General features: G+C 49.4%; 1 protein-coding gene across 6 annotated transcripts in view; it reads left to right on the top strand.

The window, feature by feature from the left end:
- The first annotated feature begins 4,772 nt into the window (after positions 1-4,772).
- The window catches only part of SLC25A20 (solute carrier family 25 member 20), a 42,729-nt gene continuing 31,679 nt past the window's right edge, over positions 4,773-15,822 (top strand). For all 6 annotated transcript variants that reach the window (XR_012431135.1, XR_006696101.1, XM_074032175.1 and 3 more), the window contains exons 1-2: positions 4,773-4,975; positions 13,477-13,569. Coding sequence is in view for 3 of the 6 variants with exons in the window: in XM_074032175.1 (XP_073888276.1) it covers positions 4,871-4,975; positions 13,477-13,569 (198 nt within the window). In the remaining 3 variants the exon portion in view is untranslated. The remainder of the gene's footprint in view (positions 4,976-13,476; positions 13,570-15,822) is intronic.

The raw sequence follows: 15,822 nt of genomic DNA, 5'->3' as shown, positions 1-15,822 counted from the left end.
CTCAAAACAAAAAAAAAGAAAAGAAAAAGAAAGTGGAGGCTTGGCCGGGTGCAGTGGCTAATGCCTGTAATCCCAGCACTTTGGGAGGCGGATGCAAGTGGATCATGAGGTCAGGAGACAGAGACCATCTTGGCTAACACGGTGAAACTGTGTCTGTACTAAAAATGCAACAAATTAGCTGGGCATGGTGGCAGGCATCTGCAGTCCCAGCTACTCGGGAGGCTTAGGCAGGAGAATTGCTTGAACCCAGGAGGCAGGGAGGTTGCAGTGAGCCGCAGTTGCGCCACTGCACTCTAGCCTGGGCTACAGAGCAAGACTCTGTCTCAAAAAATAAAAATAAAAAAGAAAGTGGAGGCTGGGCGTGGTGGCTCATGCCTGTAATCCTAGCACTTTGGAAGGCTGAGGTGGTTGGATCACTTGAGGCCAGGAGTTTGAGACCAGCCTGGCCAAGATGGTGAAACCCTGTTTCTACAAAATACAAAAATTAGCTGGATTTGGTGGTGCATGCCTGTAGTCCCAGCTACTCGGAAGGCTGAGGCAGGAGAATCGCTTGAACCCAGGAACTGGAGGTTGCAGTGAGCCAAGATCACGCCACTGCACTCAGCCTGGGTATCAGAGTGAGATTCTAAAGGAAAAAAAAAAGATCGCCAGGCGCGGTGGCTCACGCGGAGGTTGCAGTGACCCGAGATCATGCCACTGCACTCCAGCCTGGGCAACAGAGCCAGACTTCATCTCAAAAAAAAAAAGGCCAAATTTTTTTTTTTTTTTTTTAAAGATGGAGGGCGTCTTGCTATGTTTCCCAGACTGGTCTTGAACTTGAGAATTGCTCAAGCAATTCTCCCATCTTAGCATCCCAAAGTGCTAGAATTACAGGCCTCAGTCACCACGCCCTTCCCACATATAGCAAACTTCAACATCAATGATCATAAAGATAACTACAGATTTCAGATTTCACAAATTTATTTGCTTGCCATGTCTTCTTTCTTCGTTTTATTTTTTGCTTTTTAATTTTTATGTGTTCTTTTTTTTTTTTTTTTTTTAGACGGAGTCTCGCTCTGTCACCCAGGCTGGAGTGCAGTGGCCGGATCTCAGCTCACTGCAAGCTCCGCCTCCCGGGTTTACGCCATTCTCCTGCCTCAGCCTCCCGAGTAGCTGGGACTACAGGTGCCCGCCACCTCACCCGGCTAGTTTTTTGTATTTTTTAGTAGAGACGGGGTTTCACCGTGTTAACCAGGATGGTCTCGATCTCCCGACCTCGTGATCCGCCCGTCTCGGCCTCCCAAAGTGCTGGGATTACAGGCTTGAGCCACCGCGCCCGGCCAATTTTTATGTGTTCTTTTTCGCCTTGGCTTCCCAAGAAGCTGGGATTACAGGTATGAGTCACCATGCCCAGCCATGCATAGCAAACTTCCTACGTTTTGTTTTGTTTTGTTTTGTTTGAGACAGAGTCTTGCTCTGTCACCCAGGCTGGAGTGCAGTGGCAGGATCTGGGCTCACTGCAAGCTCCGCCTCCCAGGTTCACACCATTCTCCCACCTCAGCCTCCCGAGTACCTGAGACTACAGGCACCCGCCACCACACCTGGCTAATTTTGTTTTTGTATTTTTAGTAGAGACGGGGTTTCACTGTGTTAGCCAGGATGGTCTCGATCTCCTGACCTCGTGATCCACCCACCTTGGCCTCCCAAAGTGCTGGGATTACAGAAATGAGCCAACTTCCTACGTTTTTGTTTGCATAATTGAGTGATATTGTGTCTTTTTTTTTTTTTTTTTTTTTTGAGACGGAGTCTCGCTCTGTCGCCCAGGCTGGAGTGCAGTGGCGCGATCTCGGCTCACTGCAAGCTCCGCCTCCCGGGTTCACGCCATTCTCCTGCCTCAGCCTCCCGAGTAGCTGGGACTACAGGCGCCCACAACCGCGTCCGGCTAATTTTTTTTGTATTTTTAGTAGAGACGGGGTTTCACCGTGGTCTCGATCTCCTGACCTTGTGATCCGCCCGCCTCGGCCTCCCAAAGTGCTGGGATTACAGGCGTGAGCCACCGCGCCCGGCGAGTGATATTGTTTCATCCTCCTGCTTGGATGCTAGTTTGACTGAGTATGAGGTTCAATGTTTTCTTTTTTTTTTTTTGAGATACAATCTCTCTGTGTCACCCAGGCACGAGTGCAGTGGAAAGATCTTTTTTTTTTTTTTTTTTTTTTTTGAGACGGAGTCTCGCTCTGTCGCCCACGCTGTCTGCAGTGGCACAATCTCGGCTCCCTGCAAGTTCTGCCTCCTGGGTTCATGCCATTCTCCTGCCTCAGCCTCCCGAGTAGCTGGGACTACAGGCACCTGCCACCACGCGGGGCTATTTTTTTTTTTTCGTATTTTCAGTAGAGATGGAGTTTCACTGTGTTAGCCAGGATGGCCTTGATCTCCTGACCTCATGATCCGCTCACCTCGGCCTCCCAAAGTGCTGGGATTACAGGCGTGAGCCATTGCGCCTGGCCCCAGCCCCATAATCTTTTTTTTTTTTTTTTTTTTTTTGAGACGGAGTCTCGCTCTGCCCCCCAGGCTGGAGTGCAGTGGCCGCATCTCAGCTCACTGCAAGCTCCGCCTCCCGGGTTTACGCCATTCTCCTGCCTCAGCCTCCCGAGTAGCTGGGACTACAGGCGCTTGCCACCTCGCCCGGCTAGTTTTTTGTATTTTTTTTTTTTTTAGTAGAGACGGGGTTTCACCATGTTAGCCAGGATGGTCTCGATCTCCCGACCTCGTGATCTGCCCATCTCGGCCTCCCAAAGTGCTGGGATTACAGGCTTGAGCCACCGCGCCCGGCCCATAATCTTAACTCTTCTTTCACACCCTTTATATTCTTTTTATTTATTTATTTTTTGAGACAGAGTCTCACTCTGTCACCAGGCTGGAGTGCAGTGGCGTGATCTCGGCTCACTGCGACGTCCACCTCCCAGGTTCACACAATTCTCCTGCCTCAGCCTCCCGAGTAGCTGGGACTGCAGGCACTGTGCCACCACACCTGGCTAATTTTTTGTGTTTTTAGTAGAGATGGGGTTTCACCATGTTAGCTAGGATGGTCTCGATCTCCTGACTTCATGATCTGTATGCCTCGGTCTCCCAAAGTGCTGGGATTACAGGCGTGAGCCACCGCGCCTGGCCACCTTATATCCTATTAATTGACAACTTAAAATGTTTTTTTTCTTTAGAAAATATCCAGAATCTGGCCACTTCCTTTTTTTTTTTTTTTTTTTTTTGAGACAGAGTCTCACTTTGGCACCCAGGCTGGAGTGCAGTGGTGCGATCTCGGCTCACTGCAAGTTCCACCTTCTGGGTTCACGCCATTCTCCTGCCTCAGCCTCCGAGTAGCTGTGCTGGGATTACAGGCGTGAGCCACCGCGCCCAGCCTCTGGCCACTGTTTACTACCTCCTCTGTTATGCCCTGGTGCAAGCCAACATCTCTGGCCATGGCTTTTAGCCTCCTTAAGGCTCCCTGTTTCTTCTTGCCCCCTGGAGTCTATTTTCACCCAGCAATCAAAGGGGGATCCTGATAACGATGTCAGACTATGTCGCTCCACACTCAGGACCCTGCAATGACTTCACCGTCCTTCAGAGGAGAGACAGTGGTAATATCTCAGTTCACTGCAACCTCCGCCTCCTGGGCTCAAGCGATTCTCCTACCTTAGCCTCCTGAGTAACTGGGATTACAGGCATAGGCATCTGCCACCACGCCTGGCAAGTTTTTGTATTTTTAGTACAGACGGGATTTGACCATGTTGGCCAGGCTGGTCTTGAACTCCTGACCTCAGGTGATCCACCTGCCTCGGCCTTCCAAAGTGCTGGGATTACAGGCATAGGCATCTGCCACCACGCCTGGCAAGTTTTTGTATTTTTAGTACAGACGGGATTTGACCATGTTGGCCAGGCTGGTCTTGAACTCCTGACCTCAGGTGATCCACCTGCCTCGGCCTTCCAAAGTGCTGGGATTACAGGCATGAGCCACCGCGTCAGGCCTTTAACTTTTTTTTTTTTTTTGAGACAGTGTTTTGCTCTTGTTGCCCAGGCTGGAGTGCAGTGGCACAACGAGTCATAACACCAGGCCCAAATCTGTCTTCTAGTGCCTCCAAAACCCCTGTCGCCTCATCAGCTACTACCCTTCCTCTTCCTGTGGTTTTTCAAACATGTCAGGCACAGACCATCTCAAGGCTTTTGCACTTTTTCTTCTGAGTAGAAGGTTCCTCATCCTTTACCCGGTTATGTATGAACAGAACTCCGTCTCTCATCTTAGGTCTTGAATCTTGTCACCTTTTCAGTTAAACCCTCCCTTATTCAACTAATTAAAATTGCAAATCACTTGTCCCACACGCCCTCTAACTCTCTTCCTGAATTTTTCTCGGTAGTACTTATTACTACTTGATACACTATGCATTTTTCGGTTATTTATCTTTGTTATGGTCTGTAAATTCCAGGAGGACAGTGACCTGTGTGTTGTACTACCAGAGGTGCCTCCAGCACCTAGAAGGACGCCTGGTATTTGGCAGGGCGCAATTGATCTCTGTGGAGTGAGTGGATGAACCGGAGTTCAGAGGAGGAAACACTGAAGACTGGGAAGGCTTCCTGGAGGAATAGGCCCATCGGCCGACACTCCCAAACCCCGCCCATGCAGCTTTGCGCTCTGCCGCGCCCATCGAGGCGGGGCCGAGACCGGAAGCAGCCCCGGACGGAAGCCCGACAGTGTTCACTGGGCCCTCCTCCCGACCTGCCCCAGCCTCGTGCTCCGCCCACCCGAAAGTGGGTGAAAGGTCGGCGGCGCCGGCACTGCAGCTGGGGCTGAGAAGCCAGTACTGCCCGAGAACTGACAGACTGAGTTACAGACGGACTAACCATGGCCGACCAGCCGAAACCCATCAGCCCGCTCAAGAACCTGCTGGCCGGCGGCTTTGGCGGCGTGTGCCTGGTGTTCGTGGGTCACCCTCTCGACACGGTCAAGGTGCGGGAGGCTGGGTCGCAGGCTTTGGGGAGGAGGCGCGGGCGGGGCGCGCAAAGCATGGTTCCCCGCGAGGCGCGGCCGCTGGGCAGAAGAGGGACCTGTGTGAGCTTCCGTGAGAAGTCTAGGGAATCTCTCTTTCAGGGGTGGGCAGGAAGCTGTACCTTCCGCCCCAAAGAGCCAGGCGGCAGCGCAAAGTGAGCAGCCTCTAACTGCCTGTCAAGAGCTCTGATGTAAAAAGTTCCCTGTCCCGCAGTCTCTCCTGATCCTGCGCCACTTCTTTAGGGATGGGAAAGAAAAAACGTCTCTCCATAGTTCTGGTTTCAGCCAACCCTAACATTATCATTAGGGTTGAAACAGGCCCCCTGTAAAGCCCGCCCCAGGAAGACAACTAAAGACAGGTGCGGTTGTTCTGGAGGTGTCCTTTGATACATTCCTCTGGGTCAAGAGTAACCATCTCTTTCGTACCTTTCCCGGCCCGGGGAGATACTTGACACTCTTCGGCCTGTCACCCAACGGTGGCCTGCTCAGCCTACTGGGCAGAGGCATCCCTGTGAGAAGCAATGATGACCTCAGTGACCGAGCCCTTTCCACGGAAAGCAAGGTGATCAGCTTTGCACAAGGCCAACCACGTTCTCACAACTCCCAGATGAGGAAGCTATGGTCAGACTGAGGCTTGGGAGGGAGGCCTGATCAATGGATCAGGGATTGTTTTCTGGTCTTCCTCTTATCATATCTCAACTATTCCCCTTGCAACACCTTCATTAATGCTTTGCTGGGGGACCAAAGTCCATCCCCCATGGCTTAGCACTCGAAGCTGCATCCAAGTTTTCTCACTTTATTTCTGGACATAGACTTGAAGGAAATTGATAAGTCATTCCCAGGGTGGGCCTGTGGGGAGCAGACATGAGTTTTAAAGGATTGGAAGCCCATGTGAGGGGGTTTGTTAGGATGTTGGGTCAGATTTCCTCCACAGCGAAATAGTTTTACGGGCAGGCTTGGGCAGCAAGCTCTTTGCTGCCTTTCATCGAAGAAAGGAGCTGCCCTGAGGTAGAACTCATACTGGGGTCATTCTGTAGGAAGACCAGGGTTAAAGTAGCTGGACTGGCTACGTCATTGTGCAACATGAAATCAAATGTTTATTTAGCTGATGGTAAATGCCCTGTGTTAGTGCTTCCCTGACGGTGGTCATTCCAAGCAGCACTGTTTACTGAGGGACGATTATCTGGCCTTTCTTCCTGCTCTTGGTCCATATAGGCAGATATCTTATTAATTCTAGGCCTCTGCAGCCACCCTTAAAAAAAGGAAAAAGAAAAAATATATAAACACGCATACATACATACATACATACCTACCAATGTCGCTCCTATCATCTTTGTCCTTGATGTTACTCCCAAGAAGGACTGGATGACTTCTGCACTGAAGTGCAAATAACTGAAATGCTCACTGGCATATTTAGCAACCAGAAAGCCTCTCTTTAACTTAAACCAAAACCACAAATTGCTGACTGCTGTGTTTTTGGCCTTAGTAAGCTAGGTGGACTCCAATCAAAGCCTGACCTTAGGTACTTTCTTTTTTTTTTTTTTTTTTTTTTTGAGACAGAGTCTTGCTCTGTCGCCCAGGCTGGGGTGCAGTGGCCGGATCTCAGCTCACTGCAAGCTCCGCCTCCCGGGTTTAGACCATTCTCCTGCCTCAGCCTCCCGAGTAGCTGGGACTACAGGCGCCCGCCACCTCACCTGGCTAGTTTTTTGTATTTTTTAGTAGAGACGGGGTTTCACCGTGTTAGCCAGGATGGTCTCGATCTCCTGACCTCGTGATCCGCCCGTCTCGGCCTCCCAAAGTGCTGGGATTACAGGCTTGAGCCACCGCGCCCGGCCGACCTTAGGTACTTTCAAAGGTCCAAGGTTTAGAAGAAAAAAAAGAAGTCCAAGATAGTGTAACTGAGCTGTGGTCCGTGTGTCCTGACAAGCCAAAAGCTGCAACGCTTCAGAGTGGGGCATGAAAAGGCTCTATGGAAGGTGGTGCATTAGAACAAGCATTCAAGTGCTGGCTGAGTTCAGACTGAAGAAGTAGGGAGACCCAGACAGTCTGGTGTGGGGAAGGCAGGAGTGAAGGTGAGTGTGGCTTGCAAGTGGGGATCATATTATAAAATAATACCACCTAGGCTGGGCACGGTGAGCTCATGCCTGTAATCCCAGCACTTTGGGGGGCTGAGGTAGGTGGATCACCTGAGGTCAGAGGTTCGAGACCAGCCTGGCCAACATGGTGAAATCCCATCTCTACTAAAAATACAAAAAAATTAGCTGGGTGTGGTGGCAGGCGCCTGTAATCCCAGCTAATTGGGACGCTGAGGCAGGAGAATAGCTTGAACCCCCAGGGTGGAGGTTGCAGTGAGCTGAGATTGTGCTGTTGCACTCCAGCCTGGGTGACAGAGTGAGACTCCTTCTCAAAAAAAAAAAAAAAAAAAAAAAAAAAAAAACACACACACCCGCAAAGGACTTTAATGTCCTTGCTGGTTTGGTTGGATGGCTGATGTCCTGATGAGACAGGTATGAGGTATGAAGTGTATATAAAATCACAAAAAGGCAGCCTTGGCGACATGGCAAGACCTCATGTCTATAAAAAATACAAAAATTAGCTGGGGATGGTAGTGCACACCTGTAATCCCAGCTACTCAGGAGGGTGAGGCTGGAGGATTGGTTGAACCTAGGAGTTTGAGGCTGCAATGAGCCTTTGCACTGCAGTCTGGGCAACAGAATGAGACACTGTCTCAAAAGAAAAAAAATCACAAAAAAGTATTAGTCAGTTTTTTTTTTTTTCTTTTTTTTGAGCCAAGACTCTCCCTCTGTCACCCAGGCTGGAGTACGGGGGCAGGATCTTCGCTCACAGCAACTTCTACCTCCTGAGTTCAAGCAATTCTCTTGCCTCAGCCTCCTGAGTAGCTGGGATTACAGGTGCGTGCCACCACGCCTGGCTAATTTTTGTATTTTTAGTAGAGATGGGGTTTCTCCATGTTGGCCAGGCTGGTCTCAAACTCCTGGCCTCAAGTGATCCTCCTGCCTTGGCCTCCTGAAGTGCTGGGATTATAGGCGTGAGCCACTGTACCCGGTCTAGTCAGAAGCTTTGATCCATTTCTCTCTCTCTACTAACTAGGGAAGGTTATGCCTGACTATGGGAGGACAATATGAGGGATTTTGGATGTAAAGGTGTGGTGGCATCTGGGCATTTCTATTGTGTTCATAAACCCCTCAGACTTGCATGTCACCTCTGTTGCCCAGAGAGGGACTTCCTTGGTTTGATATGGAAGGCCCTGACAAATACAAGAATAAGAAATTCTAGGCCAGGCGCGGTGGCTCAAGCCTGTAATCCCAGCACTTTGGGAGGCCGAGACGGGCGGATCACGAGGTCAGGAGATCGAGACCAGCCTGGCTAATACGGTGAAACCCCGTCTCTACTAAAAAATACAAAAAACTAGCCGCACGAGGTGGCGGGCGCCTGTAGTCCCAGCTACTCGGGAGGCTGAGGCAGGAGAATGGCGTAGACCCGGGAGGCGGAGCTTGCAGTGAGCTGAGATGCGGCCACTGCACTCCAGCCTGGGCGACAGAGCGAGACTCCGTCTCAAAAAAAAAAAAAAAAAAGAAATTCTAAAGAAATTTAAAAAAATGGTAGGAATGATGACATGGAAGGACCTGACAAATACAAGAATAAGAGATTCTAAAGAAATAAACAACATAGTAAAAATGATATTTTGGAAAGGTTAGTGTAATAGCAACCTTGAGAAGAATTTGGAAGCAGAACAGTGAGCAGGAAGAAAATCCAGGAAGGGCTGCGCGTGGTGGCTCACGCCTGTAATGCCACTTTGGGAGTCTGAGGTGGGCAGATCACCTGAGGTTGGGAGTTTGAGAGCAGCCTGACCAACATGGAGAAACCCCGTCTCTACTAAAAATACAAAATTAGGCCCGGCGTGGTAGCTCACGCCTGTAATCCCAGCACTTTGGGAGGCCAAGGCGGGCAGATCACCTGAGGTTGGGAGTTCGAGATCAACCTGAGCAACATGGAGAAATCCTGTCTCTACTAAAAATACAAAATTAGCTGGGCGTGGTGGTGCATGCCTGTAATCCCAGCTACTTGGGAGGCTGAGGCAGGAGAATCACTTGAACACGGGAGGCAGAGGTTGCGGTGAGCCCAGATTGCACCATTGCTCTCCAGCCTGGGCAACAAGAGTGAAACCACGTCTCAAAAAATAAATAAATAAATAAATAAAAACGAATATACAAATACAAAATTAGCCAGGCATGGTGGCACATGCCTGTAATTCCAGCTACTTGAGAGGCTGAGGCAGGAGAATCACTTGAACCTGGGAGGCGGAGGTTGTGGTGAGCCAAGATCATGTCATTGCTCTCCGGTCTGGGCATCAAGAGTGAAATTCTAGGCCGGGCGCGGTGGCTCAAGCCTGTAATCCCAGCACTTTGGGAGGCCGAGACGGGCGGATCACGAGGTCAGGAGATCAAGACCATCCTGGCTAACACGGTGAAACCCCGTCTCTACTAAAAATACAAAAAATTAGCCGGGCGTGGTGGCGGGCGCCTGTAGTCCCAGCTACTTGGAGGCTGAGACGGGAGAATGGCGTGAACCCGGGAGGCGGAGCTTGCAGTGAGCCGAGATCGCGCCACTGCACTCCAGCCTGGGAGACACAGCGAGACTCCGTCTCAAAAAAAAAAAAAAAAAAAAAAAAAAAAAAGAGTGAAATTCTGTCTCAAAACAAAACAAAACAAAATTCAGGAAAAAGACTGCAAAAGTAACTGGATATATCAGTTATCTATTGCAGTTTAACAGTTTACTCCAATGAGGCAGGAGGATCACTTGAACCCAGGAGTTCAAGGCTGCAGTTAGCCAAGATGGCGCCCCTGCATGCCAGCTTGAGTGACAGAGCAAGACCTTGTCTCAAAAAAACCCAAAAAACAAAACCAACTTACCCCGAAACTTAGTGACTTAAAGCAACAATAAACATTTATCAGGGCCAAGCCGGTGGCTCATGCCTGTAATCCCGGCACTTTGGGAGGCCGAGGCGGGTGGACCACCTGAGGTCAGGAGTTTGAGACCAGTCTGGCCAACATAGTGAAACCCTGTCTCTACTAAAAAAAAAAAACAAAAAACAAAAAGAAACGAAAATTAGCCGGGCATGGTGGCACGCACCTGTAATCCCAGCTACGCGGGAGGCTGAGACAGGAGAATCACTTGAACCCAGGAGGTGGAGGTTGTGGTGAACTGAGATTGAGCCGCTGTACTCCAGCCTGGGTGATAGAGTAAGACTCCGCCTCAAAAAAAACAAAAAAAAGAGACAAATAATCCAATTAAAAATGGGCAAAGACTCCAGCCTGGGTGACAGTGTAAGAACCTGTCTCTCTTTTTTTTTTTTTTTTTTGACATGGAATCTCGCTGTGTTGCCCCGGCTGGAGTGCAGTGGCACCATCTTGACTCACTGTAAGCTCCAACTCCCGGGTTTTCACCATTCTCCTGCCTCAGCCTCCTGAGCAGCTGATACTATAGGCTCCCGCCACCACGTCCGGCTAATGTTTTGTATTTTTAGTAGAGACGGGATTTCACCCTGTTGGCCAGGATGGTCTGGATCTACTGACCTCATGATCCGCTCGCCTGGGCCTCCCAAAGTGCTGGGATTACAGGCATAAGCCACCACACCCAGCCGACCCTGCCTCTTAAAAAGAGGGGGAAAGAGAGAGAGAGAAAGAAAAAAGGACAAAGGATCTTTTTTTTTTTTGAGAAGGAGTCTCACTGTTTTGCCCAGGCTGGAGTGCAAAGGTGCGATCTTGGCTCACTACAACCTCTGCCTCCTGAGTTCAAGCAATTCTCCTGCCTCAGCCTCCCTGGGCTTATAGGTACATGGGATTATAGGTGCATGCCACCGTGCCTGGCTAATTTATGTATTTTTAATAGAGACAGGGTTTCGCCATGTTGGCCATGCTGGTTTTTGAACACCTGATCTCAGATTATTGACCCACCTGAGCCTCCCAAAGTGCTGGGATTACAGGTGTGAGCCACCGCGCCTGGCCTTCTTTTCTTCTTCTTCTTCTTCTTTTTTTTTTTTTTTTTTTTTAAAAGAGGCTGAGTCTTGGCTGGCCATGGTGGCTCATATCTGTGATTGTAGCACTTTGGGAGGCTGAGGCAGGCAGATTGTATGAGTCCAGGAGTTTCAGATCAGCCTGGGCAACATGGTGAAACCCCATCTCTGCAAAAAAAAATTAGCCAAGCATGGTGGCATGCACCTGAGGTCCCAGCTACTTGGGAGGCTGAGGTGGGAGGATCATCTGAGCCTGGGAGGTGGAAGTTGCAGTGAGCCAAGATCATACCACTGCATTCCAGCATGGGCGACAGAGTGAGACCGTGTCTCAAATAAATAAATAAAAAGAGACTAGGTCGTTGGCCGGGCGCGGTGGCTCAAGCCTGTAATCCCAGCACTTTGGGAGGCCGAGGCGGGCGGATCACAAGGTCAGGAGATCGAGACCACAGTGAAACCCCGTCTCTACTAAAAATACAAAAAATTAGCCGGGCGCGGTGGCGGGCGCCTGTAGTCCTAGCTACTCAGGAGGCTGAGGCAGGAGAATGGCGTGAACCCAGGAGGCGGAGCTTGCAGTGAGCCGAGATCGCGCCACTGCACTCCAGCCTGGGCAACAGCGTGAGACTCCGTCTCAAAAAAAAAAAAAAAAAAAAAAAAAAAAAAGAGACTAGGTCTTGCTCTGTTACCCAAACTGGAGTGTAGTGGCACCATCACAGCTTTCTGTAATTGAACTCATGGCCTCGGGTGATCCTTCCATCTCGGCTTCCCAAAGTGCTGGGATTACAGATGTGAGCCACCACACCCAGCCATGGATCTAAATAGACATTTCTCTGAAGAAGATGGGCTAATAAGCATGTGAGAAATTGTTCAATGTCATTATCCATCATGGAAACGTAAATCAAAATCACAATGACATACCACCTCATACCCACTATGATGGCTTTAAAAAAAAGATAGATATAGCCTGAGTAATATAGTGAGATTCTGTCTCTACAAAAACAATAAAAATTAGCTTGGCGTTGTGGTGTGCACCTGTAGTCCCAGCTACTTGGGAAGCTGAGGTGGGAGGATTGCATGAGCCCAGGAGGTCAAAGGTTGTAGTGAGCTATTGACCACACAGCCTGAGTGACAGAGTGAAACCTTGTCAAAAAAAAAAAAAAAAAAAAAAAAGGCCGGGCGCGGTGGCTCACGCCTGTAATCCCAGCATTCTGGGAGGCCGAGGCGGGCGGATCACAAGGTCAGGAGATTGAGACCATCCTGGCTAACACAGTGAAACCCCGTCTCTACTAAAAAATACAAAAAATTAGCTGGCCGTGGTGGTGGGCGCCTGTAGTCCCAGCTACTCGGGAGGCTGAGGCAGGAGAATGGCGTAAACCCAGAAGGTGGAGGTTGCAGCGAGCCGAGATCCCACCACTGCACTCCAGTCTGGGTGGCAGAGTGAGACTCCGCCTCAAAAAAAAAAAAAAAAAAAAGAATTTTATATATATATGTAAAGATAATAAGTATTGAAGATATGGAGAAATTGGGACCCTTCCTAGACTGCTTATGGGAATATAAAATGGTGCAGCGACTTTGGAAAACAGTCTGGCAGTTCCTCAAAAGGTTTAAACAGAGTTAACATATAAGTTAGAAATTATGCTAGTGGATAAATACCTGTGATGGTGAATTTTATGTGTCATCTTGACTAGGCCACAGAGTACCTAGATATTTGGTCTCACATTTTTCTGAGTGTGCTTGTGAGGGTGGTTTTGAATGTTAACATTTGAATCTGTAGACTGATTAAAGCTAATTGTCCTCCTTAATGTGAGTGGACCTCATCCGGTTGAAGGCCTAAGTAGACCAAAAAGCTGACTGATACTTCCCTGCAAGCAGGAGGGAACTCCTGCCTGGATACTTGAGATGGGACATTAGTCTTTTCCTGCCTTCAGACTTGAACTGAATCTTTGGTTCTTTTTGGGTCTCAAACTTGCTGACTACAGATCTTGGGACTTCTCAACTTTCATAATTGTATGAGCTAATTGCTTATAATAAATCTCTTGATATATATCTCCTGTTGGTTCTGTTTCTCTGGAGAATTCTGACCAATACAATACAGAAGAGAAGTGAAAACATATCCACACAAAAGACTTGTACACAAATGTTTATAGCAGCATTATTCATAATAATAAAAAAGGAAAAACACAAATGTCTATCAACTGATGAATAGGCAGGCATACAAAATGTGATTTATTCATACAATGGGATATTTGCTAATAAAAGGAATGAAGTACTAATGAAAGAGAAGTTTGAATCCAGCAGGTTAAGTGAATGCCAAAGACATGTACATAGGTACAGCCTTCCCTGTTCAGTTTGGTAGACAGTTGGGCCATTGCTGCTGACAGGCAGTTCTGATTCTGGTAGGTGACTGCATTTTAACTTCTGGTTTCAGGTCCGACTGCAGACACAGCCACCAAGTTTGCCTGGACAACCTCCCATGTACTCTGGGACCTTTGACTGTTTCCGGAAGACTCTTTTTAGAGAGGTTGGTATCTGGTGCTGGGCATCCTCTTACTCAGAACACATTCATGGGGTTGGTTTGTTACCCCCAAGGAGAGTAGGGTAACTGTGGTTCTGCTGGTCAGCTGGCTCACAGCTGCTGCTCCTTCAGCATGCCACCCTGTGCCCCCCGTTGTCATCTGCTTTGGGGTCTCTGATAGTTCTAGCTACTGTTTTATATAGATGAGTCAAGCTAATAAAATGGTTCTCTCTTTTGGAAGATGGAATTTAGACCACAGAGAACTAGTGAGTAATAATTGAGATGTGAAATGGAAGAAAATGTACATCTGAGCTGGGCGCGGTGGCTCACGCCTCTAATCCTAGCACTTTGTGGGCCAAGGCAGGTGGATCACTTGAGGTCAGGAGTTCAAGACCAGTCTGGGCAATGTGTAGAGAGTGTCATCTCTACAAAAAATGCAAAAATTAGATGGGCGTGGTGGCGCGTGTACATCTGTAGTTCTAGCCACTCAGGTGATTGAGGTGGAGGATCACTCCACCAGGAGGTAGAGGTTGCAGTGAGCCAAGATTGCACCACTGCACTCCAACCTGGGTGACAGAGTGAGACCCTGCCTGAAAAAAAAAAAGGCCAAGCATGGTGGCTCACGCTTGTAATCCCAGCACTTTGGGAGGCCGAGGTGGGTGGATTGCCTGAGTTCAGGAGTTTGAGACCACCCTGGCCAACACAGTGAAACCCTGTCTCTACTAAAAATACAAAAATTAGCTGGGCATGGTGGCATGTGCCTGTAGTCCCAGCTACTTGGGAGACTGAGGCACGAGAATTGCTTGAACCAGGAGGGAGAGGTCCAGCCCTGTGGGGCTTAGTGGGTGTTTTCCCCGTGTGCGGAGACAAGAGATCATAAGAAAGACACAAGACAAAGAGATAAAAAGAAAACAGCTGGGCCCAGGGGACCACTACCACCAAGACGCGGAGATCTTTAGTGGCCTCTAATGGCTGGGCGTGCTATTTATTGAATATAAGACAAGGGGGCGGCCGGGCGTGGTGGCTCATGCTTGTAATTCCAGCACTTTGGGAGGCCGAGGCGGGTGGATCACGAGGTCAGGAGATCAAGACCATACTGGCTAACACATTGAAACCCCGTCTCTACTAAAAATACTAAAAATTAGCTGGGTGCGGTGGCGGGCGCCTGTAGTCCCAGCTACCCAGGAGGCTGAGGCAGGAGAATGGCATGAACCTGGGAGGCGGAGTTTACAGTGAGCCAAGATCATGTCACTGCACTCCAGCCTTGGCAACAGAGCGAGACTGTCTCAAAAAAAAAAAAAAAAAAAAAAGACAAGGGGACAGGGTAAGGAGGGTGAGCTGTCCAAGTGATTGATAAGGTCAAGCAAATCATGTGATCATGGGATGGGGAGGGAGGAGGGAGGGGGGAGGGGGGAGAGCCCTTCCCTTTTAGGTAGCCGAAGCAGAGAGGGAAGGCAGCATATGTCAGCGTTTTCCTCTATGCACTTGTAAGAAAGATCAGGCTGGGCGCAGTGGCTCACGCCTGTAATCCCAGCACTTTGGGAGGCCGAGGCGTGGATCACGAGGTTAGGAGATTGAGACCATCCTGGCTAACACGGTGAAACCCTGTCTCTACTTAAAAAAATACAAAAAATTAGCCGGGCGTGGTGGTGGGCGCCTGTAGTCCCTGCTACTCAGGAGGCTGAGGCAGGAGAATGGCATGAACCTGGGAGGCGGAGCTTGCAGTGAGCCAAGATTGTACCACTGCACTCAGCCTGGGTGACAAAGTGAGATCAAAGAGGAACCAGGAGTATGGGAGGAACATGAAAGTGAACAAGAAGTATGACCACTGAAGCACAGCATCACAGGGAGGGGTTTAGGCCTCCGGATAACTGTGGACAGGCCTGGATAATATCCAGCCTCCCATAAGAAGCTGGTGGAGTAGAGTGTTCCCTGACTCCTCCAAGGAAAAGAGACTCCCTTTCACAGTCGGCTAAGTAACGGGTGCCTTCCCAGGCACTGGCATTACTGCTTGACTAAGGAGCTCTTAAGCGGCCCTTGTGCGGGCGTGACAAGAGGGCTCACCTCTTGCCTTCTTGGTCACTTCTCACAATGTCCCTTCAGCACCTGACCCTATACCTGCCGATTATTTAAAATAAAAAGAAAAAATAGGCCGGGCGCGGTGGCTGGAGCCTGTAATCCCAGCACTTTGGGAGGCCGAGACGGGCGGATCACGAGGTCAGGAGATCGAGACCATCCTGGCTAACACGGTGAAACCCC

This window comes from Macaca fascicularis, chromosome 2 (genome assembly GCF_037993035.2).
Source record: "Macaca fascicularis isolate 582-1 chromosome 2, T2T-MFA8v1.1".
NCBI classification, from domain to species: Eukaryota; Metazoa; Chordata; class Mammalia; order Primates; family Cercopithecidae; genus Macaca; species Macaca fascicularis.
This window is presented reverse-complemented; position numbering and strand designations above follow the sequence as displayed.